At 40.6% G+C, this 24,033-nt stretch overlaps 1 protein-coding gene across 1 annotated transcript in view; it reads right to left on the bottom strand.

The window, feature by feature from the left end:
• Window positions 1-242: 242 nt before the first annotated feature.
• The window catches only part of Smc1b (structural maintenance of chromosomes 1B), a 78,679-nt gene continuing 54,888 nt past the window's right edge, over window positions 243-24,033 (bottom strand). The window contains exons 16-25 of the mRNA XM_027954625.2: window positions 22,301-22,442; window positions 21,338-21,483; window positions 18,992-19,145; window positions 13,487-13,585; window positions 11,803-11,959; window positions 10,565-10,719; window positions 9,432-9,583; window positions 6,845-6,914; window positions 1,120-1,230; window positions 243-356 (exon numbers count right to left, since the gene is read on the bottom strand). Of these exons, the coding sequence (XP_027810426.2) occupies window positions 243-356; window positions 1,120-1,230; window positions 6,845-6,914; window positions 9,432-9,583; window positions 10,565-10,719; window positions 11,803-11,959; window positions 13,487-13,585; window positions 18,992-19,145; window positions 21,338-21,483; window positions 22,301-22,442 (1,300 nt within the window). The remainder of the gene's footprint in view (window positions 357-1,119; window positions 1,231-6,844; window positions 6,915-9,431; window positions 9,584-10,564; window positions 10,720-11,802; window positions 11,960-13,486; window positions 13,586-18,991; window positions 19,146-21,337; window positions 21,484-22,300; window positions 22,443-24,033) is intronic.

Here is a 24,033-nt window from a genome sequence, read left to right as displayed (position 1 = left end):
AATGTTGTCACAGAAAACTTGCCCTCATGGAATAGGGCCAGAACACTCCTTAAATGAAGTTGTGAAATTAAGCTCTACTGCCTCTTTGGCTACAACAATTAAGAATTTTCTTCAGTGGACACTGGGGCTGGTCCTGCTTTCTCTGAAGTTTGTTCCCCGGAACTAAAGAAACTAACCTGACCTCCTTAGGCCAGGTTCCAGATTCCACAGCTAGAGCTGGCGTGGGGTTGCTGGAGGGCACTCTAGCTTCTCACTGACTGGGACTCACGGTGTCTCCGGCTACCTTCCCGGCCTTCAGTGTCAGGATACTGAGAGAGATCGAGGGTCAACACTCGGCTGAACATGCACTCTTCATGCTGCAATGGAAAGAAGCCAGGTTAAGAGTCAGTTCCTCTGATTAGGGAAGAAATGTATTCAAGTAAGGCCATCAGTGAGTTTGGACATGCATTAAAAAGGAACCTCCTTATGCCTAAAAGTGCATGAATACCTGTGTTTATACCAGGTATTTATTTTTTTATTATCTGGTAGGAGAAATTCTGTTTCTCTTATACCATGTTTCCAGGTGATACCCTAATCTGTGGGCACAGGAAGGTAAATTTTCATTTGAGCTTAAAGGAAAATTCAGGAAGCCAACTGTACAAACCCCCGATTTCTTGAACTAGTTGTCCTACCCCATTAGCTCAGGCAGGTGTGTGAATGGCTGAAGAAAGTTGTTTCAAAATCTCAGCTAGTTTACCACTTGGAATTCCCAGTGGACTTTTTTTCCCCCCGATACAGTGATAAAATACATTTGTTTTTGCTCAAAATATTCAGAAATTATAGAAATATGAAATACAAGTACTAACAGTGTTCTAAGTTAATGTGTACTATTATTTTACAAAACTGTCATACTGCTGTGCAGTTTTCAATTTGCTCCTGTCTCTTAAAATGTATCTTAAATCTCTACTGTCATAGGGAAATTCTTGAACAGTTACTCTTAAATTGTATTTAACTGAACAATCATTTAGGCCTGTGTCTGCAGTCTCTAGACTCCATGTAGGACTGCAGACTGTGAAGGGAAGAGCTCTGGCAGTCGGGAGCTCGTGGTGGCCACTCCTCTCCCCTTGGTGTTCTCTTTACCTCTGGATAGATGCCGATCAGAGCATCAGCTCTGGAATACAACTCTTCTTTTAGGGAAATGATTATCATCTGAAATTGTTCTTTAGTCTGTTCTTTGATGTAACTTGATACCTGTGAGGAAATAAGCACACATTTCACCAGCCAGGAAAGGCCTTGTTTGGGCTCTAGGGACAACAGTTCTGCATGTTTCTGATTTGCCCATTTTAGGTAATAAGGCACTTACTTGCCTTTCTGGTAGTTAGGTAAATCCACTACAACTGCAGAAATGTAAGCAGCTCTCATTTATGTGTGGTGCTGGGGATTGAATCCAGGTCCTCCTGTGTGCTAGGCAAGCACTCTATTACTGAACTACACCCTAATCCCTAAAAGAATATTTTAAAAAGTAAACTTGTAACTTGAGATACTATTGCGGCAACAGACAATCAGTCTTTATGATCAGATATAACAAAAACTCAGATATTTATGGGGGTGAAGAAGGGCTGGTATGCCTGAATATGGGAAAAAAACAGCAATTGTGTATGTATTCATTATGCATGGTGAACTCTGGCCCCTTCAGGAAGCTCAATTCCAAGGAAATGAGAAGAGCAAAGTGGACTGCATAAAAATGAGTCTTGGAGAACACACTGCTAGGTGCTTGGAGAATGATGAAGGAGAAGGCAGACTTAAACAGTCTAACAAGATACTATTTGCCAGCTCCCTAGATCTCCATGGGCTGGAGTAGGGCTTTGTGTGTCTTGGTCCCGACTATATCCAGGATATCAGATACAAGATCCAGGAGCAGGAGCAGCAGTTTCAGAGGAAAGGTCAGCAGCTAACATGAGTGCTGAGACAGGAGGCTCATATAGTCAGAAGGGCTTCAAGCCTTAGAGGCCACGGCACTGGCCTCTAAGATTCAGGACTGAAAGAGTCTTGGAACAGTGATAAGAAAAGAGGAGATAGAAGCTACGATTACGATTTGTTTATGAAATGTCCCCCAAAACTTGATCCTAGCCTATGGTGTTACTGGGGAGGAATGAAACCTTTAAGAGGTGGGGTCTGGTTGGAGGAATGTAGGTCACTGAAGGAGATACTGGGACCTTGGCCCTGCCCCTTTCTGCATCCTTGCTGCTGTGTGCTCCCATCATAATTTACTACCTCACTGCAGGTCCAAAATCTACAGGCAACTAACCATGGACTAAAACCTCAAACTGTGAGCCCAAATTAACCTTGCCTCCTTTCAAAGTTGACTATCTCAGGTTATTTTATTATAATACAAAACTGACTAACAGATAAAAAGATGTACAGTGTACATACTGCTTTTACCTATCAGAACTGGTGGTCTGCCTAGCACAGTGGTGCACACCTGTAGTTTCAGCGCAGCTAACTGGGAGACTGAGGCAGGAGCATTGTGAGTTCAAGGCGAGCCTAGCAACTTAGCAAGGTCCTAAGCAACTTAGTGAGAACCTGTCTCAAAAAAGTAAAATAAAAGGCTGGGGATATAGCTCAGTGGTAAGGTGCCCCTGTGTGCAATCCCCAGTATTAAAAAGAAGAAGAAATGTTGGGACCTTGTTCATTAGATGGAGTGGAGGCTACTTCATGGTTGTTCACACTACATAACTTCATAATTCAGCAGTGGAGTGCCAGGAACATAAATCTCTAAGGAATCATGGAAGTTAAAGGGCTTTAATATACAGGCCAGGTGCTAATAGGAATCTTAAGCTAGACATATATCCTAGAGTAGCCACCAATACAAACTTCTAGAATTTTGCTAAAAGGTAAGGCTATTTTAAAGGCAACCAAGAAAAGATGTAGTCCACAAAGATTCCCCTGACAGAATATGGAATTTAAAGTGCCAAAATTAACCTCCCGAGGGGAGGTTTCTCCCAAGAGTCAGATGGTGAAGTCCAGTCAGATGACCAGGATGGCTGGTGTTCGAGAGAAATTGAGATTTCCTCTGTTCCTATGTTTCTTCCTCTGGTTACCATGAAGTCTGTGACATATTTTTGGGTATGGAATTGATGAGACATTCTTGTGTATCTTATGCTATGTTAAAAAGCAGGACCCCCAAAAGACATGGATTACATTAACAACTTGGTGGAATAGGAAAGACTAACTTTGTGACATTAGGAGCTACCTCAGGCCACAGCTGCTCTGTGTCCCCCAACCTGCCCAGGCATGTCATGTGAGACTCAAAGTAAATCAGGAGGTGAGCGCCAGGGGCACAGAACCCTTGGGCAACACCTCAAGGCTGAAAACATCTCTCAGGGGTGGGCATATTAACCAGGCTCCAGAGATTAGGTTGTAAACCAGAGTGCCAATTTATAAATAAATATTGAGAAATATGTCTGTCGCATAAACAAAGCAGCCTCCTTGTAAGCAGCCTGTGGAAGAGGAGGGGCCTGGAATCCACCAAGGAGTCCGGGTGCTATGGGTGCTTGCCCTGTCCTTTGCTCACATTCCATGGCCCTTTCACTTCCAGAATTCCATGCAGTTGCAGCTGAGAGGTGTGGGCTGTGAAGGGGTCTCTACAGATCTGTCCACTGGTCAAGTACTGACTAAAGTTAACCCTAGAATTAAACTGCTTCCTTAGTTCTCTCTGCCTCAAATAATGGAAATAGAATTGTGTACAAATACAGGGATAGGATGAATTTGATAAAGTTGGGGAGGTAGAATTTGGGCTTTAATAAACAACTTATTTGGTCCATGAAACTATATAAACCTCTCTGCCACAGGCCTGCTACTGAGACCCACTAATCTCCAATACCTAGATCTGTGGAGAAGCCATTGTGTCAGTGGTGATGCTGATGATGTGTAGCAACCCTCAACCCTCTTGGCTCCCTATGTTGGCTTCCCAGATCTTACAAAAACCACTCTGAAACATCCTATTTGTAGATATTTAACTTCGACTTTAAAGTATTAACTTAACATCTCAACAAATGCAGAGATAGCCTCCAACAAAATCCAGCACCCATTATGATAAAAACACTGAAGAAAATAGGGACAGAAGGAGCCTACCCCAACATCATAAAGGCTACATTTTAAAACCAAAGCCACTGGGCGCAGTGGCCCACACTTGTAGTCCTAGCTGCTCAGGAGGCTGAGGCAGGAGGATGGGAGTTCAAAGCCAGCCTCAGCAAGGGCGAGGCCGAGGCGCTAAGCAGCTCAGTGAGATCCTGTCTCTAATACAAAACAGGGCTAGGGATGTGGTTCAGTGGTCAAGAGCCCCTGAGGTTAGTCCCCAGTACCCAAACAAACCCAAAGCCAATTTATTAAACGGGGAAAACTGAAAACCTTTCTTTTAACATTTGGAACAAGAAAAGGATGTTGTCCACTCTCATCACTATAGTACTAGAAATTCTAGCCACAATTAGGCAAAAAAAGAGAAAAATATGAAAAGAAGACAAATTATCACTGTACATCATATCACTGCAAATGATATGCCTATACTTAAAAAATCCAAAAAGCCCCACCAGAGACGACTGCCAGAGCTAATCAACAAATCCAGCAAGCAGCACATTACAAAATCAACAGCTTTCCTAAGAATCAACAATCCCATTCATAACAGCCTCAAACAACCACACAAACTTCCCTTCCCTAAAGCTCCCCCACCACCCAGGATTACCTTTCTTCCCTGACAGAGGAGAGTCTTCTGCCCTTGAGGACACACCCACCACAGGAATGAAAGAAGTGATTCATTCAGATTAAGGGATGGCAACAGAAAATCTAAGAATTGGCTATTTCCCAAATTAACAAGTGAATTTATATTCTGGACAGAGAACACCTGGAATGTAGCCTATGAATAACCTCTTGAAAAACCTCCTGTTCCCCCTGATGGTCAAAATCACAGCCTCTGGGGCACAGGAGTCCCTTGTGTTTCTCCTTTGCTACTAGAACAATAAAAATTCTCTTACCTTTTTCTCAAAACAAAATACAACAAAACAAAAAAACCCTTAGGAATCCAATTAACCAAGGAGGTGAAATTAATGAAAACCCAGAACACTGTAGAAATCCACTGAAGACCTCCCATTTCATGGACAGTCAGAATTAGTATTGTTAAAATGGCCATATTACCCAAAGCAATATATAGATTCAAAGCAATTACCATCAAAATACCAATGATATTCTTCACAGAACTAGAAAACAGTCCTAAAATTCATTTGGAAGAGGAAAAGACCCAGAAAAGCCAAATTCTAAGCCAAAAAAGTGATTCTGGAAGCATCACAATATCCAACTTCAAATTATACTACAGAGCTATAGTAACAAAAACCGCATGGCACTGGCATCAAAGAGACCAACAGAAGAACAAACCCACACAGATACAGTAACGTGATCCTTGACAAAGGTGCCGGAAACACACACTGGGGAAAAGTCAGCCTTTTACACAGTGGTGCTGAGAAAACTGGTTATAGACTCGATCCTTATCTCTCGCCCTGGCCAAAAGTCAACTCAAAAAGGATCAAAGACCTAGGAATTAGATGAGAAAAAACTATGCAACCATGACTTTCTCAATAGGCCCTTAACACTCAAATTAAAAAGCCGCACAGCAAAGGAAATAAATTAGGATGTGAAGAGAGAACCTACAGAATTGAGAAAATCTTTGCTAGCTACTCTTCTGACAGATGATTAACATCCAGAATATATAAAAAACTTTCTTCACCAAAGAAAACCAAAACCCAATTAATAAATGGTCAAATGAACCAGACACTCTCTAAAGAAATACAAATGGCCAATAAATATATGAAAAAATGCTTGACATCTTTAACAAAACGGAAAATGCAAATCAAGACTACACTGAGGTTGGGCGTGGTGATGCCCTCCTGTAATCCCAATGACTCTGTAGGTTGAGGCAGGAGGACTGCAAACTCAAGACTAGCCTTAGCAATTTAGCAAGACCCAGTCTCAAAATAAAAAAAACCAAAAAGAGCTGGGGATGTGGCTCTAAGTGTCCTTGGCTTCAATCCCCTGTAACAGAACAAACAAAAACAGATTTCATCTCACTCCAGCCAGAATAGCAGTCATCAAGAATACAAACAAATGGGGGAAAGGATGTGAGGAAAGGGACATCTGTACACTGTGAGTGGGACTGTGAATAAGGACAGCCACTCTAGAAATTAGTATTGAGGTTCCACAAAAGATGAGGAAGAGAACCACCCTATGACCCTGTTATACAACTCCTTGTATTTATCCTGAAGAATTAAAGTCAGAGAACTACAGCAATCCACACACACCCAGGTTTACAGTAGCACAATTCACAATAACCCAGGTCTTCATCAATGGATGAATGCATAAAGAAAATGTGGCAAAACAATTGAGTTTTATTAATAAAGGAAAATGAAATTATGTAATTTGCAGGAAAATAGATGGACCTTGAGAACATTAAGTGAAATAAGGAAACTCACAAAATCAAGGGTCAGGAAAAGAAAGGTACGTGCGTGGAGGGATGACATGGAAATCGAAGGAAGATCAGTCAAGGGAGGAGGAGAGGAAAAGAGGAAACACTGGAAATTGTACTAGCCAAATTCTATTGTTATATTGTGTGCAAATATGAGTGAGTACGTAACAATGAACCCATTGTGCACGATTATAGTACACCAATAAAAAACATGGAAGGAAGGAAAGATTTTACTTCAACTAGCAATTATTACCAGCCCCAAACCCTTTTCATTCTTGGCAACTGCCTTCTGATTGTAACACAAACTTGGAGTTACAGAAATTCTATTGAGAATTAAAAGCAGAAGAAACGTACTTTGCCGATGTTGGTGTTGTCCAGGGCTGCATCTACTTCATCTAAGACAAAGAATGGAGCAGGCCGAAAACTAGAAAAAATAACAAATTAGAAGTAATTTTTTGTTTGTTTTTCAAAAGAGTCAGAGGAAAGAATTAACAGGATTCAGAATAAATACAACACACTCTTTTGGAAACTTTGTCTAAGTAACCAGTGGCCTTTGTGTGGCTAACAGGGTTCAAATATCAGTATGTATCCTACGTGACATGTGCAAGGGCTGGTCACTGCCCCCTTCGGACACCTTGACTTGTGGATGACACTTCATGCTTTTCTTCCACCCACTGCTCTTGAGTCTCTGATGTCAACTCTTTTAACTCCTGAACACCCAGTGCCCTTGGCACTCAGTGCCCAGAGCTCTCCAGCATCTAACCAGTTCCCCTGGTGGTTTCATCTGCTCCCCAAGTCTTAATACCATACACACACTGAGGCTCCCACACGTCAGTAATTTTGCCCTCTCTCCTGGACACACGTGCCATTGTTCACTCAACAATTCTATGTAGAAACCTAATAAACACTCACTCCAAGGTCATCCAAAAGCAAATGTCCCCCACCTACCCCCATTGCCTCCCTCCTTTGGTTTTCTTCACCTCAGTTACGAGCAGCTCTTACTAGTCCTCTTACCAGCTGTTTAGGCCAAATCCTGGAGTCATCCCCGGACTTCTTCATACGCCACACCATTAGCAATATCTGTTACCACCCTGGCCCAGCAATCACTGACTTTCACCTTGACTCACAATAGCGTCATAACCCTATCCTGACACTGCTGCATAAAGATTACTGCACATGTGCCAGGTGCACTCTGGCCTCAGGTCCTTTGCACTTGCTGTCCTCATATCCAGAGAAACCATCCCTGGCTATCCAGATGGCTTGTTCCCTTAATTACTTCAAATCTCTGCTCAAATGTTTCCTTCTAATAAGTCTTCCCTGATGACTTTTTGTTTTTGTGGTGCTATGGATTAAACCCAGGAGTGCTCTACCACTGAGCTACATCTCCAGTCCTTAATAAATTTTGAGACAGGGTCTCGTTAATTGCCCAGGCTGGGCTTGAACTCTCATCCTTCTGCCCTAGTCTCCCAAGTAGCTGGGAAGACAGGTGTGTGCCACTGCACCTGGTCCTTAACACGTGATGACTCTTCATATTGCAAACCTTCCCAGCCACCTATTATCTGTTACCTGATCCAATTATTTCCCTGTAGTACTTCCATTTTCTAATATTCTCTATATTACTAATGGAATTTACTTATTATTTATCTTGCCCAACTAAAACAAGCTTTTTTTTTTTTTTGATACTGGGGATTGAACTCAGGGGCACTCAACCACTGAGCCATATCCCCAGCCCTATTTTGTATTTTATTTGGAGACAGGGTCTCACTGAGTTGCTTAGTGCCTCGCAGTTGCTGAGGCTGGCTTGGAACTTGCAATTCTCCTGTCTCAAGCCTCTGGGGTTACAGGCATGGGCCACGGTGCCCAGCTAAAACAAGTATTTTTGCCCAGCTAAAACAAGTATTTTTGAAGTAGGCATTTTGTTTCAGTGATCTCCAGTGCCTGCAACAGTACAGATAGTAGAGGTTTGTTGAGTAAAGGTTGGGGCGCCACCTAGTGACCGTCTTATGCTGCTGTGAGCCTCCTGTTCCGAGCCAGTCTCCTTTCCCAGAGCTCCTCTGCCATGGTTGGTCTCTTCCTGTGGGGCCCTGTTCTTTCTCCTCCTTGAGACCAACAAGAAACTCTTGTCAATCTCTTGTGTTCTAATGTTCCTGGTAATGGGACTAAGAGGCAGCAGCCCCTCCACTTTGGATCCCCACCAACTGCTTGGAATGCCAAAAGCTGTGAATGCCTTTATTTTAGCTAACTCTCTGTTTCTTGATTTATATTGCAAAGAAACTGTGCCACCATCATCAGTGGAAATAAGGCTAAATACTTTTCTAAAGAAATACCTTGCTTTCAATATTATTTACTAAATATATCTCTGAATATGAAGTAGGACAATAATATACAATTTTAGTTTTTGAATTTGTTGCTCATGGTTTTAAGCAATACTGATATCATATCTGGTTATTCTAAATTTTTCTTTTTCTTCCCTATAGTTGGAAAATTACTAGCTACTGTTAATAAAATCTGTCAAAGATTGAACTCTTAAAGAGTTGCAGTCTAAATTACTGTAGGCCTAAAATACACCCTGAATTGTCTAGCTGAAGAAAAAAGTTTGGTATGCATTTACTAAATATTAATAAAGAAAAATAAGTATAGATCTTCCATAGAAAGCTCCACTTGGTTTTTGCCCTGGTACAAAACAAAATAGCTGATGCTGCTGCTTTTTTTTTTTTTTGGTACTGGGAATTGAACTCAGGGGCACTCGACTACTGAGCCACATCCCCAGCCCTATTTTGTATTTTATTTAGAGACAGGATCTCACTGAGTTGCTTAGTTCCTTGCCACTACTGAGGCTGGCTTTCAATTCACAATCCTCCTGTCTCAGCCTCCCAAGCTGCTGGGATTACCAGAGTGCACTACTGTGCCCAGCAAACCAAGTAGCTTGTTGTGACCTTACCTGTGTACAGCAAACAGGAGAGCCAAAGCTGCCACACACTTTTCTCCCCCTGACAAATTGTCCATTGGCATAAATCGTTTGCCTGGGGCCACACAATTATAACTAATTCCCTCCAAATAGGGTTCTTCAGGGTTCTCTGGGCTAAGAAATGCCTGAAACACATGTTATTTAGCATTATCAGAAAAGTAATCAGCAAATTTCAAATTGGGGTGGCAACATAGTTTACATGCAAAATATTCTATTGGTTAGGTTTTCCTCCATTTAATCACAGATTATAGGGTTGTCTGGGTTGGGGCGGGGAGAAAAAATACTCTAACACAGAAGATCAGGCATTCCCACCAGGCTGTGTCACACCACAGCGGCACAAGCCAGTCTTACAAAGGCAGTCTTCTTTAGTTCACTCAATGACCAACGGACCATTTATCAAATATTTACTGAACACTTACTATGGGCCAAGCACTGCAAAAATAGATATGAACCCTGTTCTCAAAGAGTTAATGAGCTTAGTTTAGTCTTATTTTACTGAAAATAAATTATTTTAATTTATCATATTATTTTCAGTTGAAATTCTGAAAGGATCATCTGAGTCACAGAAGAACATGAGCCAAAAGCAAAGCAGGTATTTAGCCTTGACCCACACCTTAACTCCACATCCAATTCCCAAGCATTTTCTGTGGGCACTGATACTGGAATGGCATGGTGATCACGGAGACTCTCATTAAAAAGGAAACACCTGGATTGGGATCCTGCCTTTGGTTCTTCCTCTCTTCTGTGATACTCTGACCAATTCCATTGATAATGTTCCCTAGGATACTCTATACTGACTCCACCTTTACTACAGAGACCCAAGGTGCTAAAGTCAAATCACTACCAGACAACAGATTGGACACCAAATGATCTAGGTCACTCATTTCAGGTAGAGAAACAAGCCTGGAGTGGTTATGACTTGTCCAGGCTGCCGGCTCAGATTGGTTCCGATGAAGAACGCAGCTCATGAGATCAGTCTTCACAAACTACCCCCGGGCAAGTGAGGCACTCAAATAATGTGCAGTGGTTATTTACATCCCACCAGAAAAAAACACCACCAATAACACAAAGATCCCACTAGTTATTTCAGGTTTGAAAATACATACTTGGGCACTGTTGTTTCTGCAGAGCTTCTTGTAGATTTGATCAATTGAGATTGAGACGTGCTCAAAACACTGGCTGAAAAGATCGTATCTCCTTTTTTTCACCTGTTCAAACTCTTGCCTACACATTCTGGCTTCCTTTCTGCTGGCCTCAAAAGCTAAGAGAGAATCAATGTTCTTTATTTTGGAGACCACCGGGAACTTCTCTTATTTAAAGTGTAGGATATTTTAAAAATTGAATTTTGAATTTGGCTTTCTTAAGTAAATCTATCTTCAAAATAACCTCAACTGTTATTAATTCCAAGAGCAATGCTCTTATAATTGATAAGCCCCTCCCTTTTTGGGCAAGGCTATTTTCTTTAAAATAAAATGTTTATAAATTTTATTGGAATATTCAAGGAAATATTCTTTATTAGAGCTGGGGTTGTAGCTCAGTGGCAGAGTGTTCGCCTCGCACATGTAAGACCCTAGATTTGATCCCTAGAACCATATAAAAATAAATAAAATAAAGGTATTGTGTCCAAAAAAAAGATATAATATATATTATATATATATATATATATATAAAATAAAACTCTTTATTATAAAATATTAACCTACAAATCTTGATAAACTCATATCTGAGTAGTCTTTAGTTAAAACAATATTATATACAACAAAAATTTTATCCAATTACAAAAAAACTGAAATTGTACAACATAAATTGACTCTAGCAGGGCTAATTTCCAAATAATATTAACAAGTTCCTAAAGAGTATTTAATATACCTATTTTTCTGGCACAAAAAACTAAATGTTTGCTCTATAATAATCAATAAACCTATTTCTAAATTAAAGCAGAACATTTTTCATGGAGGAAGCAAGTAGTGATTCAGGATTAAAAGAACACATTAATATAAAACAGCAGAGGAAAATATATAAGAAAAGTTATATTCCAAGGGTGACTGTTGTTCTAGAAATCAAAATACCCATGAATATGATCCTGTTAACAACTAAACCCTAGTTCAGCTGGGCACAGTGGCGCATGCCTGTAATCCCAGTGGCTCAGTTGGCTGAGACAGGATAATCAGAAGTTCGAGGCCAGCCTCAGCAACTTAGCAAGGCCTTAAGCAACTTGATGAGACCCTGTCTAAAAATAAAAAGTAAAAAAAAGGCTGGGGATGTGGCTCAGTGGTTAGGTGCCCCTGGGTCCACTCCCCAGCACCAAATAATAATAATAATAATAATAAAAACCCAAGTTCACCATCTGTGGATTCCTGAAACTTGTCTCTGACAGTCTTCAGGTTCTCTAGGGCTCTCAGGTTTGGGGCTGCTGTCTTCAACAGAACATCCTCCTGGGAGGCCATCTGCTGCAGGAGGAGTGCAAGGTGGGCCTCTATCTCTTTATCTGACTGCAGAGCCTGTTATTGCAAAAAACACCACTGACTGGCACGCCTTTTACATCCAGACTGCTAAGTAAGACAGAAGCACAGGTCAGCCCCTCTGACCCCACCAACTCCCTCTGCACACTCCCCACCCCAGCTGCTCAGCTTGGAGCTGCAGTCACACAGCACCATCTCCAGCTTTCCAGGTCGGCTGTGCTTTTCATACTCTACAATACACATGCTGCTCTTGGAAGATGTTGTATCTCTCTTTTTTTTTTTTTAACCTGGCTAAAAGACAATTCATTTATCACCTTAATTTCTGTGTTCAATAAACAGTATATATCATCTACTACATGTTAGACACTGAAGATTCAATGAAGGACACTCTCTGTCTTTAAAAGTTCACAGAGAAGTAAGCAATATATCTGCCATTTATAACAGGATGAAAAACCTCTTATCAGGATAGCATAATGCAGAGAGAAGGGCAATATTCAACCTGACTAATGAATAGAATTAATTGGGGTGAGGATGGAAAGGAAACAGTGGCCATGCCCTTCCAGGAAAATGTTGTTGCTTTCCAGAAGGGAATGATATACATCATAAAGGAGAATTATCTGAAAACTGAGTAAACTTAAAACATTCTTATACCATACACTAGAATAAATTTCAGATGTATTAAACAGGCAAATGAAAACAACACCATAAGTACAAATAAGATATTCATATTTACTGAGAAATGAGGTGACAAAAAAGCAATGAAGAAAGCACTAAATAGAAAACTACAGGAAAGACAAAAAACTCTTCTGCCAAAAGATGCCACAACTACAGAGTCTAACAAAATGATATTGATGATGTGTGAAATGAAAAGATGTGGCGGGTATTGCTCCTTGGCTCCATCTCTGCTTTTTCTTACTACTGCAGCCTGTCTTGGGCCAGGTGTGCTGAGGAGTGGGCCTGCTTTGCTCAGGTGACAGCTAAGCCCCTCTCCTCCACCCACTGGGGGTGGTGCCTGGGTCAGAAATGAACATGTAACCCCACTCAGGTGGCTGCAATGAGGGGACAACTGCTGGGACTCTGTATTAAAACCTTTCAGTCTTAGATCAGCTCCACCCCAAAAGGGCCGTACTAGGATGCTGATGGGGCAAATTCAGCATGCTGGAGCAGAAGCCACTTTCATTTACTGCAGGACTTTGCAAAGCTTTTGTTTATTCATTGTGGCCTACAAGAAGGAAATAGGATTCAAACAGTAGCTGGGCACAGGAACTCTGCTTCTTTGGCTAAACATTTCATGGCAGAGTGTTCTGCAGTGAGCAATGCTGATACAGATGTAAAAGTAACCTTCTTACTTATTAGCCCACTTTATGATGTGAAAGAGACCCGCACAGAAGTGTTCTTAGTTAATATAGAAAAAAATGTTTTTCCTTTGTATATTTCTTTAAAAACATTAAGAAATCTACTTTTATTTTTTAAAAAGAACTTACATTCTGTTATCTAAAAATGATTCTGCAGTACTTAAATATTCAATATTGCTGTTAGTCGGGATAATCAGGAGAAATCAGTTACCTTGAGATCCTCTCTTAAAGGGCTATAGTCCACTTCAATTGTGGCTTCCTTTTCATAGATGTCAGTTGTCGTCTGGGTACTTTCTGCTTCAGTTCCCAGCTGAAAAACACACAAAACTCTTTTCTTGTTATCTGAGATGATGACCTCTGCTGATTCATCTGCCCCTAGTCCTCCAATTGCTTGTCACCTCATGCAAATTAAAAGTTTAACACCCTTATGACAGCTGGAAGGCTGCAATGATCTGGCTGCCCTAACTCTGGTGAACCAGGGTCCTTTGCTCCCTCTGCTGAAATCCACAGCCTCCTTGACCACAATGCAAGTGCCACCCTCAGGGCTGGCATGCTCACTCTGCTGGACCACCTCCCCCAGATGCCTGTGACACTTCCTCTCATTCTACTCACTGGCGACCTTTCCCAGGCCACCCCTGGTTTCTCCACTCAAGGCTGCAAGCCCCTCCACAGTGCTCTGTATTCCCTTTTCTGCTTCATTTTTTCTTTAGCACCTATCAACACCTAACACATCAATATCTTACTTGTTTACAATTTCTCTGTTGGATTGTCCCTACCACACTGTAATCTGAAGGAGAGGATTTTTGGCTGTTGTATTCACTGCTGTATTCTCAATGTTCCACACGATGACTGACACATACATTTCATTTTCAGTATGTATTATATTTTGGAAGGAACAGGAAATAAGGAACAGATGAGCACTTATTTATCAGTTGCCTAGCCTTTTGTGTAAGCTGATCAAAATCAAGACTCACAAATTAAGAAGAGGAAAAAAACCCACTTGATATTCACTCCTTTCTTAGCTACACACCTTCAATGAAATTTTTATAATTAAGCATAATTTTATGTAATACATGTTAACATATCTCACAAAGAAGTTGAACTTCAGTACAAAATGTTTGAAGCTCTAACTCCCATGATGTCTATGTGTGATTCAACATCCCTGTTTGCATTAGACTTCTGTGTAAGTCATCTGGTGCCATGCCACTCAAAGTGGTCCATGGGCCAGCAACAGGGGCCTCATCTGGGGCTGTGTGGAATGCACTCTTAGGTCACATGATACCCAGATGCTTCCTCTGCACATTATGATTTGGGAATCCAGGAAAATCCCTCCCCATAATACGGAAATCTTCTGAGAACCTGGCGGTACAGGCAACACCTCCAATGGAAGGGTTCCACCTCACAGACACTGTCAAATAATGATTTCTACCCAGTAACCTGTTTGATCCTCTGGAAAGAGGATTCAGTTCACACCTAATATCTTTCTATTCTGGGTTTTACAGAACACCTTGGATAAGCATGGCTACAACTAGATGGCTTATCAAATTCCAACCAGGAACTCACCACCAGAGGCCACTGTTTTTCTATAGAAAGTGTTCCCAAGTTGTAGACATGACTCTGTGGCTTTCTGCACCCAATCTAATACTCCCCCTTAGGACCAGAAAGAATAAGTGTGACTCACATGAGACTTTCACCTATTTGAAGATAATGGTTACATTCCCCAAGCCTTCCCTCCCCAAACAACATGGTCAGGGTTTTCTTCACTAGTCTGGATGTATTACTCTTAAAATGCTTGTTTTAAAAAGTAAATACAGTATTCTAGTGTAGCCCGACTAGCACAGAGTAGAACAGAAGTAACACTTTTTTTTTTTTTTTTTAAAGAGACTATTTCAGGATTTGGTGTGAAGCTCAGTGGTAAAGTGTTTGCCTAGCATGCACAAAGCCCTACATTCAATCCCCAGCACTACCACCAAACAAACAAACAAACAAACAAAAAAACCCCAAAACTTTTATAGAGTAGTTTTAGGTTTAAAGCATCAACACATCATAATTACCTGAAGTCCACAGTTCTCCATTAGGGTTTACTATTGGTGTCTATGAGTTTGTATAAGAGCATAAAGGCACGTATCCAACATTATACATTATAGTATTAGGTAGAATAGTTTCACTGTCCTAAAAGTCATCTGTTTCACCTATCCATCCCTCACTGCCTTCTAATTCCTGGCAAACAGATTTTACTATCTAGATTGTTTTTGCCTTTTCTGGAATATCATGAAGTTGGAATCACAGATTATCTTCTTTTACTTATCAATGTGCATTTAAGTTTCTTCCCTGTTCTTTCATGGCTTCATAGTTTTTTTTTTTGCTTTGAGATGGGGTCTTGCCCAGGATGGTCTTGAATTCCTGGGCTCAAGTGATCCTCCTGTTTCAGCCTTCTAAGTAGCTGGGACTACAGATGTGTGCCTCCGCAACCAGCAGTAGCTCATTTATCCCTAGTGCTGGATAAGATTGCAGGATCTGAGTAAATCCGTTTATCTGTTCACCTACTTAAGGATATTATGGTTGCTTCCAAATTTTCGCAATTATGAAGAAAGCTTCTACAAACATCCATATGCAAGTTTTGTGTGGATGTAAGTTTTCAACTATTTTGGGTAAATTCCAGGTAGTATAATTGCTGATCATATGGTAAAAATATATTTAGTCTTATAAGAAACTGCCAAATTGTATCCAAAGTGGCTGTGGCTGTATTCTCACCAACAATGAAAGACAGTTCCTGTTCTTGATCCTTGCCAGCCTTTGGTGCTGTCAGTGTTCTAGATTTTGGTCTAGAGTATAGCTGTTTAAGTGTTTTTTTTTGTACTGGGGATTGGACCCAGGGGTGCTTAGCCACATCCCCAATTCTTTTATATATATATATATATATATATATATATATATAAATATATAATGTATATACATATATACATATTTATTTATTATTTAGAAACAAGATCTTGCTGAGTTGTTTAAATCCTTGCCAAGTTACTGAGGCTGGCTTTGAACTCATGATCTTCCTTCCTCAGCCTCGTGAGCATGTGGGATATTACAGGCATGTGTCATGGTACCCAGTTGTGGTATCTTTTTTACTTTGCATTCTTCTAAAGACCTATTAAATGGAACATCTTTTAATATGCTTATTTGTCATCTATTTCCTTTGGTAGGTAGTCTGTTAAGGTCTTTGGCCTATATTATTTTAATCAAGTTGTTTACTTTTTTTTTTTTTGGTGTGTTTGTGAGATACTAGGCAAGCACTGAGCTATATCCCCAACCAATTTTTGAAATTTTGAGAAAGGGTCTTGCTAAGTTGCTCACATCGACCTTAAATTTGCAACTCTCCTGCCTCAGATCCCAAGTGTGCTTCCCCGTGCCTGGCTGTCTCCTAGTTTGAAGAGTTCTTTGAATATTTTGGATAAGTCTTATCAAGTATGTCTTTTGCAAATATTTTCTCCCAGTCTTAGCCTGTCTCAATTCTCTTGACAGTGTCTCTAGAAGAGAAGATTTTAAAAATTTTTGGTGAAGTCCAGTTTACAATTATTTCATGTGTTGTGCCTGTGCTGTTGTATATCTTTCACTAAACACTTGCTTGTGTTCTGAGCTTCCTGGTTCAGTTTGGTGTCTGACATTCATTTGAGGGAAATCATTACTATTTCAAACACTGCTTCTGTTCCTTTCCCTTTTCTTTTTCGGTGTTCCTATTACATGTTACACCTTTTGTAGCTTTCCCATAGTTCCTGGAAAACCTGTTTTAAGTCCCCTCTTTGCTTTCTAGTTTTGGAGGTTTCTATAGAGATATCCTTATGTCAGATCCTTTCCTCATCCATGTTCAATCTTCTAAAAAGCCCATCAAAAGCACTCTTAATATCTCTTCATGTTTTTGATCTGTAGCTTTTCTTTTTGGTTCTTTCCATCTCTGCTTCAGTTGCTCATCGGTTCTTGCATGTTGTTTACCCTGTATAGCCCATAGCTTTTAATCACAGCTATTTTAAGTTCCTGGTCTGATAATTTTAACATCCCTATATCTGAGTTTAGGTCTAATGCTGCTTCTGTGTCTTCAAATTATTTTCTGCCTTTTGGTATGCCTTTTCATATTTTTCTTGATAGCTGAACATGATGTACTGAGTGAAGGGAACTGCTGTAAATTGGCCTTCAGTAATCTGGTGGTGAGGTGTGGGGGAAGGGAAGCATCTACAGTTCTATGATTAGGTCTTAGTACCCCTCACCCCACGCAGATATTGGGATTGAACCCAGGGGTACTTTACCACTGAGCTATAATCCCACCTCTTTTTATATTGAGACAGGGTCTCTCTAAGTTGCAGGGCTGGCATTGAAGTTATGATCCTCCTGTCTCAGTTTCCAGAATCACTGGGATCACAGGTGTACGCCATTTTGCCCAGCTAGATCTCAATCTTTCAGCAAGCCTCTGTCCCTATGATTTCATAAGTGTTTCTCAGTAATTTTTCCCCCTTTCAGGGTACAGAATAGCCAAAGCTTGCTGGAGATGGCCATTCCCCTACCTCAGGTCAATCAGGCTCTAATAAAACCCCAGCAGACAGGCTCCCAGGGCAGCAGCCCCTATTAAGTGAGACCCTGAAGGTTCAGGAGGCAACATGCACAAAAGTGAGGGAGCCCTATGACTGGTGTTCCTGGTGTTTTCATCTCTCAGACCTCCAGGTTTTCCTAAGTGGGTGCTGGATCCTCCTGGAGGCTCCTGCACTGTAAGCTGTGATTCCCTGTATCTGTCTGTCTCTCCAGTTTTGGAGCAGCGGGTTTTGCTCTGTCCTCACTTCTCTGACAGATGTAAGAGTTACTGATTTTCAGCTTTTTACTTGTTAACATGAAGGAGTGAGGGATGGGGATATAGCTCAGTTGGTAGAGTGCTTGCCTCACATGTACAAGGCCCTGGGTTCAGATCCCAGCACCACACACACACACACACAAAAAAAAAAAAAGATGAAGGGATGATTTTCAAGTTTCTGACAAGCTGGAATGGAAACTAGAAGCAGCACTTTTCTTCTTAGATGTGGTTCAATATGAATTGGGCTTGTCTTAGTATCTGCTGTGAAATACCCTGCCACGAATGTGGAGGTCTTTCATGCTAATCAAGAAGCACATAATTTCCCACTCATGATGGGCATGTTGGAGAATAATTCTGAAGGTTCAGTAACTGAAAGAACACTGGAAACAAAGTGGTGGCACTGTTACTGACCAACAGCCACAGACTGAGTCCTGGAGACTGTTTCCTCCTCCACTCTGTAATTATAATACTCTTCTAAAATTAAACTGACTTGCCTTTAAACTGACTATTTCTTTGTATGTATAGCGAGTGCTGTTTTTCTGCATGCTCCCCCCCCCAATTTTGCTTACAATAACCACCCCCTTTCCCTCCCTTCACACCACAAGACTGGGTGGGTACATGATCCAAAATGAGCAAATCAGAATTCTTCCCCAGGATTTTTCTGGGAGGGCAGGAGAGAATTCTCTTCCCTCTGTCAAAGCCACAGCTACCTTGGAGCCTCCTGAGGAAGCTGATCTAAGAGGACAAAGTCAAGATATACTGAATAAGAGTTCTGCAGCCTTAAAAGGCCCAAGAATCAGAGAAATAAAAAATAAGCAGGCAAGTTGCTCTAAACACCAGGTGCAGTACCACCGCACATATTTTAAGTAATTTTCTAGGCACCTCTACTTCAATTATGTCGTCCAGTGACCCCAACAGAAGAACTATCTCAATGTCTTGAACTTTACAATCAAGCAGCATGTTATGCTTCTCTAATCGTTTTTGTTCCAGAGAAGTCTGAATGATCACAACTTCCTTTTGCAATTTTCCCACTTCCCTGTAAAAACACAACATGAAAAGTGCTTTTACTCATTATGTAATGCGGCACTAAATCAAGAAAAAGTTATATTATAGGAAAAGGTGACTTTTCCTTATGAGTCCTGTAAGTGTTAGAGTTTGTAATATAAACATTAACACTCCTGAGAAAGACCATGAATGAACCTAGTTAACCCAAGGTTGCTTTTTTCTTTTTGTGTGGTACTGAGAATGGAACCCAGGGCCTTGTTCATGCTAGGAAAGCACTCCGCCACTTAGTTATATCCCTAATCCTATTTATTTTGAGATAGGGTCTTGCCAAGTTGCCCAGGTTAGCCATGAACTTTTTTTTTTAATATTTATTTATTTTTTAGTTGTAGTTCAATACCTTTATTTATATGTGGTGCTGAGGTTCGAACCCAGGGCCTCGCACATGCTAGGTGAGTGCTCTACTGCTGAGCCCCAGCCCCAGCCCCTAGCCTTGAACTTGCTATCCTCTTGCCTCAATCTCCCTGGTAGCTGGGATCACAGGCATATTTACTGAGCCTGGCAATGGCATTTTTCAATAATATACATTCCTGATTTAATCACAGTGACCAAGATGCAGTCCTTTCCCAGTTATTTTTTTAATATTTTATTTTTTTTTAGTTGTGGTTGGACACAATACCTTTCATTTTTTATTTATTTATTTTTTATTTTTATGTGATGCTTAGGATTGAATCCAGGACCCTGCATGTGCTAGGCAAGCACTCTACCACTGAGCCACAACCTCAGCCCCTTTCCTAGTTACTTTATTTATTTTTATTTTTGATATCAGGGATTGAACCTAGGGTCACTTAACCACTGAGCTGCATCCTCAGTGCTTCTTATTTTGAGACAGGGTCTTGCTAAGTTGCTTAGGCTGGCTTTGAACTTGCGATCCTCCTATTTCAGCCTCTGAGTTGCTGGGATTACAGGAGTATTATGCCACCATACTCAGCTTAATTTATTTATAAATCTATACTTTTTCAGGTTGTGTTTATTCCTCATATGAGCTCTACATTTTGGAACCTCAAACCAGGAGAAATAGGAGCTGTGGTTGTGGCTCAGCGGTAGAGCACTTGCCTAGCATGGGCGAGGCTCTGGGTTCGATCCTCAGCACCACATAAAAATAATTAAGATCTTGTGTCCAACTACAACTAAAAAATAAATATTAAAAACAAACAAGCAAGCAAACAAAAACCCAGTAGAAATAGTCTCTCTGCAAGAGAAATCAGGTAAATCATTGTATCCCTGACAATCTGAAGTCTCTGTACTACCTGGCTCTTCTCAAGATGAGGCTACGAGGTTTACTAGCTGAAACAATGTGGACTTTTAACAGGACCCAGAAATGGGACAAAAAAGTAAGAAAAGAAAAAGGAAGGAAGGATGAAAGGCATGGAGCAGGCAGGAGAAGACTCCGAGATTTTCAAGAATACAAAGAGAAACAAATTTTAAACTAAATATAAAAGTTTAAAAAAAAATCAAGAAACAGATTTTAATTTCTCTTAAAAAAAAAAGTCATACACAAAGAACTTCCCAGCAGTGTCTTAAAGCACTGAAGGATTTGGGACAGTGAGGAAAAGTGACATGCCAAGAGGTTGAGCAAAAAGAGCTAATTTCTCATTGCTATGATCATGTCAGTCATGCAGAAAAGCATGTTATTTTGCTACAAGTCAGCTGACCCAAGGCATGTCACCATCATCATCATGGCAAATGCTTATCAGGTACCAGGCTGTCTTTTAAGCTCACTCCATCAGTGTTCAGGTCACTACTCTCTGAGGCAGGCATTTTCTTTAACCCCATTTACTGATGAGGAGATCAAGGCACAGTATGACTGAAGCAAAGCTGGGATGTACTCATAGGCAGCATGGCCTGACCCATCCCTTACCCTCTGTGCCATGCTGCAGAGAGGGAATCTCTAGATAGCAGAAGACACCAGCAACATCAAGGGGGATTTAGGGCAAGGGACTCTACGGGATCACGTTTTCATTCACCAGAAAGAACTACTCACTCTAACCAACTAATTCCCTCATTTGGTTCCCCCCAAATTAGAATATTTCAAATATGTTACGTGAGACCAAGAGCAATAAAGGGTACATATTCAAATATAGCTTCACATAATACATTCCACTCCGACAATACACATGTCTAAAATGCTGGCTATATCTTTCAAACTGATGAATTCTTAATTACCTATCAACAGCGAAAAACTTCTTCCGTTCTTCTTCAATCTGAGTTTGAACTTTCTCAGTGTTGGAATTCTGAGTGACAAAGATGTCCTGAAGTTGCTGCCGTTTTGCCATGAGTTCATCCACAACTTGCAGACAGTCTTCTTCAACCTGAAGAAAGAGGATATGCATTGCAGATTTACCACCTTTTATGTTGTTAAGGTCCATAGGTTCTGTTATCAATAAGACCAACCCAGTCACTCTAAGATAAATCATATCCCATGTGCTGCTTGAACCTATGTCATGGATTGTGACCTACTCTCATTCTACACCTTTTAGGAATTATTATCAGTACTTGCCTTCATCCTTCATTTTAGACCCATTTCTCATCTCACTGCCATTTGACTTCCATTCCCACTATCCAATAAAGTTCTTGCCACTGTGACTTTTAAGTGGCAATTAAACAAACATTTCAGGCTCAGCCTTTTAAACAGTCTTTATCACTTCTTCCTTCCTGCAGCACTGGGGCTTCTGGGATGCCTCCTCTTCGACTGACTACCCCTGTTCCTAGCCTACCTGCACCTTCCAGAATCCCATGGCCGCTTCAGTGCTCTCCACTGTCCATCTGCCCAAGCATTTCAACTTTTCTCACAGAGTTTCAATTTACTTGGGTCAATCAGCAGCTGCCAGATTGATAGCTCCTGCCCAGATTTCTCTGCATTCCCTGCTGGTGGACACTACCGTCCAGGCACCACACAGACCTAAGTCCCCTCCCACCTACTTCCCAATCAGAACTCAGGCAGGAGTCCTTGTGGCACCCCGCCTCACCTTCCCTCCCACCCAGCATCCAGAACTCAGGAAGCTCTGCTGATTTAAGCACTTCTCACATCTGCCCCCATCACTACCAAAGCCTTTTAGGAGCTCAATAAGTGAAGGAGGTTGAAAATTCAATGAAGAGACACTTCAGCTACCACTCACTGTTAGTTACCTTCTTCAGATTATCAATGTCTTCTCTACCTTTCTGGATAGTTTCTTTTAATGTGTTGATCTTATTCAGTTTCTTCTTAAGCTGATTGCGACTATACTCAAGCTGAATATTAAGCCGAGTTTTTTGCTTTTCAAATTCTAATCTAGCATAAAAAAGTCAAGTATTACAAATGGTAAGTGAAATGCTCTCTTTCTTTCTTTTTAACGTTCTCTTACAGGAAATTTCAAATACAAAAGTAGAAGGAATATGATAATGAACCCCATGAAGCTCTCACTCAAATTCAATATAATCAATTCAAGATCATTCTTCTTTTATGTATAACCCCACTTATCACAAGCAAATTCAAGACATCATGTAATTTCATCTGTAAATATTTTATGTGTATCTCCAAAAGTGAAGTGACTTTTAATTCATAAGCACAAATTATTATAACTTAAAAAATCATAATAAATCTTTAATATGAAACTATTACCATTGCCAAATTTCCAGGGCATCTCATTATTTAAAAAAAAACCTGGATTTCTGTATTAGGATTCAGACACTGCATACAGGTGATATGTTTCTTACATATTTTATAATCTATAGGTTCCCTTCTTTTTCTTTAAGTTACAACTTACATATTTATTTATTGATACTGAGGTTTGAACCCAGGGCTTGCACATGATAGACTCAGCCACTGAGCCACATCCCCAGTCCTTTAAAAATTTTTAATTTTTACTTTGAGACAGGATCTCATTGTGGCTGGCCTCAAACTTTTGATGGTCCTGCCTTAGCCTCAAGTAGCTGGGATCACAGGTATGCACTGTTACACCCAGCTTTACATGTTTATTAATTTTTTTTTTGCCATACTGAGAAATGAACCCAGGGCTCTCTACCTATGACCTACATTCCCAGCCTCCCCCTCTTTTTTGGAAATAGGGCAGAGTCTTGCTAAATTGCTGAGGCTGTCCGCAAACTTGCAGTTCTCCTGCTTTAGCATCCAGAGTAGCTGGGATTATAGACATACACCACCATGCCTGGCTTTATGTGTTTATTAAATTATTTATTCAGTTGTTTGCAATAGTTATTCAAATATAAACTCCAAATATAAACTTTCAAACTGAAGAACATGTCCCTTCCTGATGTACTTTCTACTTGTAAGCTTCATAAACTCCTCATAAAAGACTCTAATACTGCTGGGCACAGTACTGCACACCTGAAGTCTTAGCAACTTGGGAGGCAGAAGCAGGAGGATCAAAAGGTTGAGGCTAGCCTCAGCAACCAAGTGAGACTTGAAACAACTTAGTGAGAACCTGTCTCAAAAAATAAAAAGAGCTAGGAATATAGCTCAGTGGTAGAGCACCCCTGGCTTCAATCCCAGTACTTAAAAAAAAAAACAAACAAAAAAAAACCAACATCAACTGTAACTTGCCCTTTCCTTCTTCTATCCCTCCCATGTATCCTGGCAACCCAACTGTTCATTCAAGATGTACTTTTAAGTGCTATCTGTATCAGATACTGTGCTAGATAAACTGATTGAAAAACAGTGACAATAAAAACAAAGTAATATTTAATGAGAGCTTACTATGCATCTGTTATCAAAGGTCTGCTATAAATTAACCTACTCAAAGTAGTAGACTGTGAGGTAAGTAACACTAATGCCCCATTAACAGAAGAGACAAAAGCAAAGAGTTCAGCCTTGTCTAAGGCTACCCATTCGGGAAGCATGGAGCCAGGTGTGATGTAGAGGAGGC

This window comes from Marmota flaviventris, chromosome 3 (genome assembly GCF_047511675.1).
Source record: "Marmota flaviventris isolate mMarFla1 chromosome 3, mMarFla1.hap1, whole genome shotgun sequence".
In the NCBI taxonomy this organism is placed as follows: domain Eukaryota; kingdom Metazoa; phylum Chordata; class Mammalia; order Rodentia; family Sciuridae; genus Marmota; species Marmota flaviventris.
Note: the sequence above shows the minus strand (reverse complement) of the source record. Positions and strands in the feature narration are given on the sequence as shown.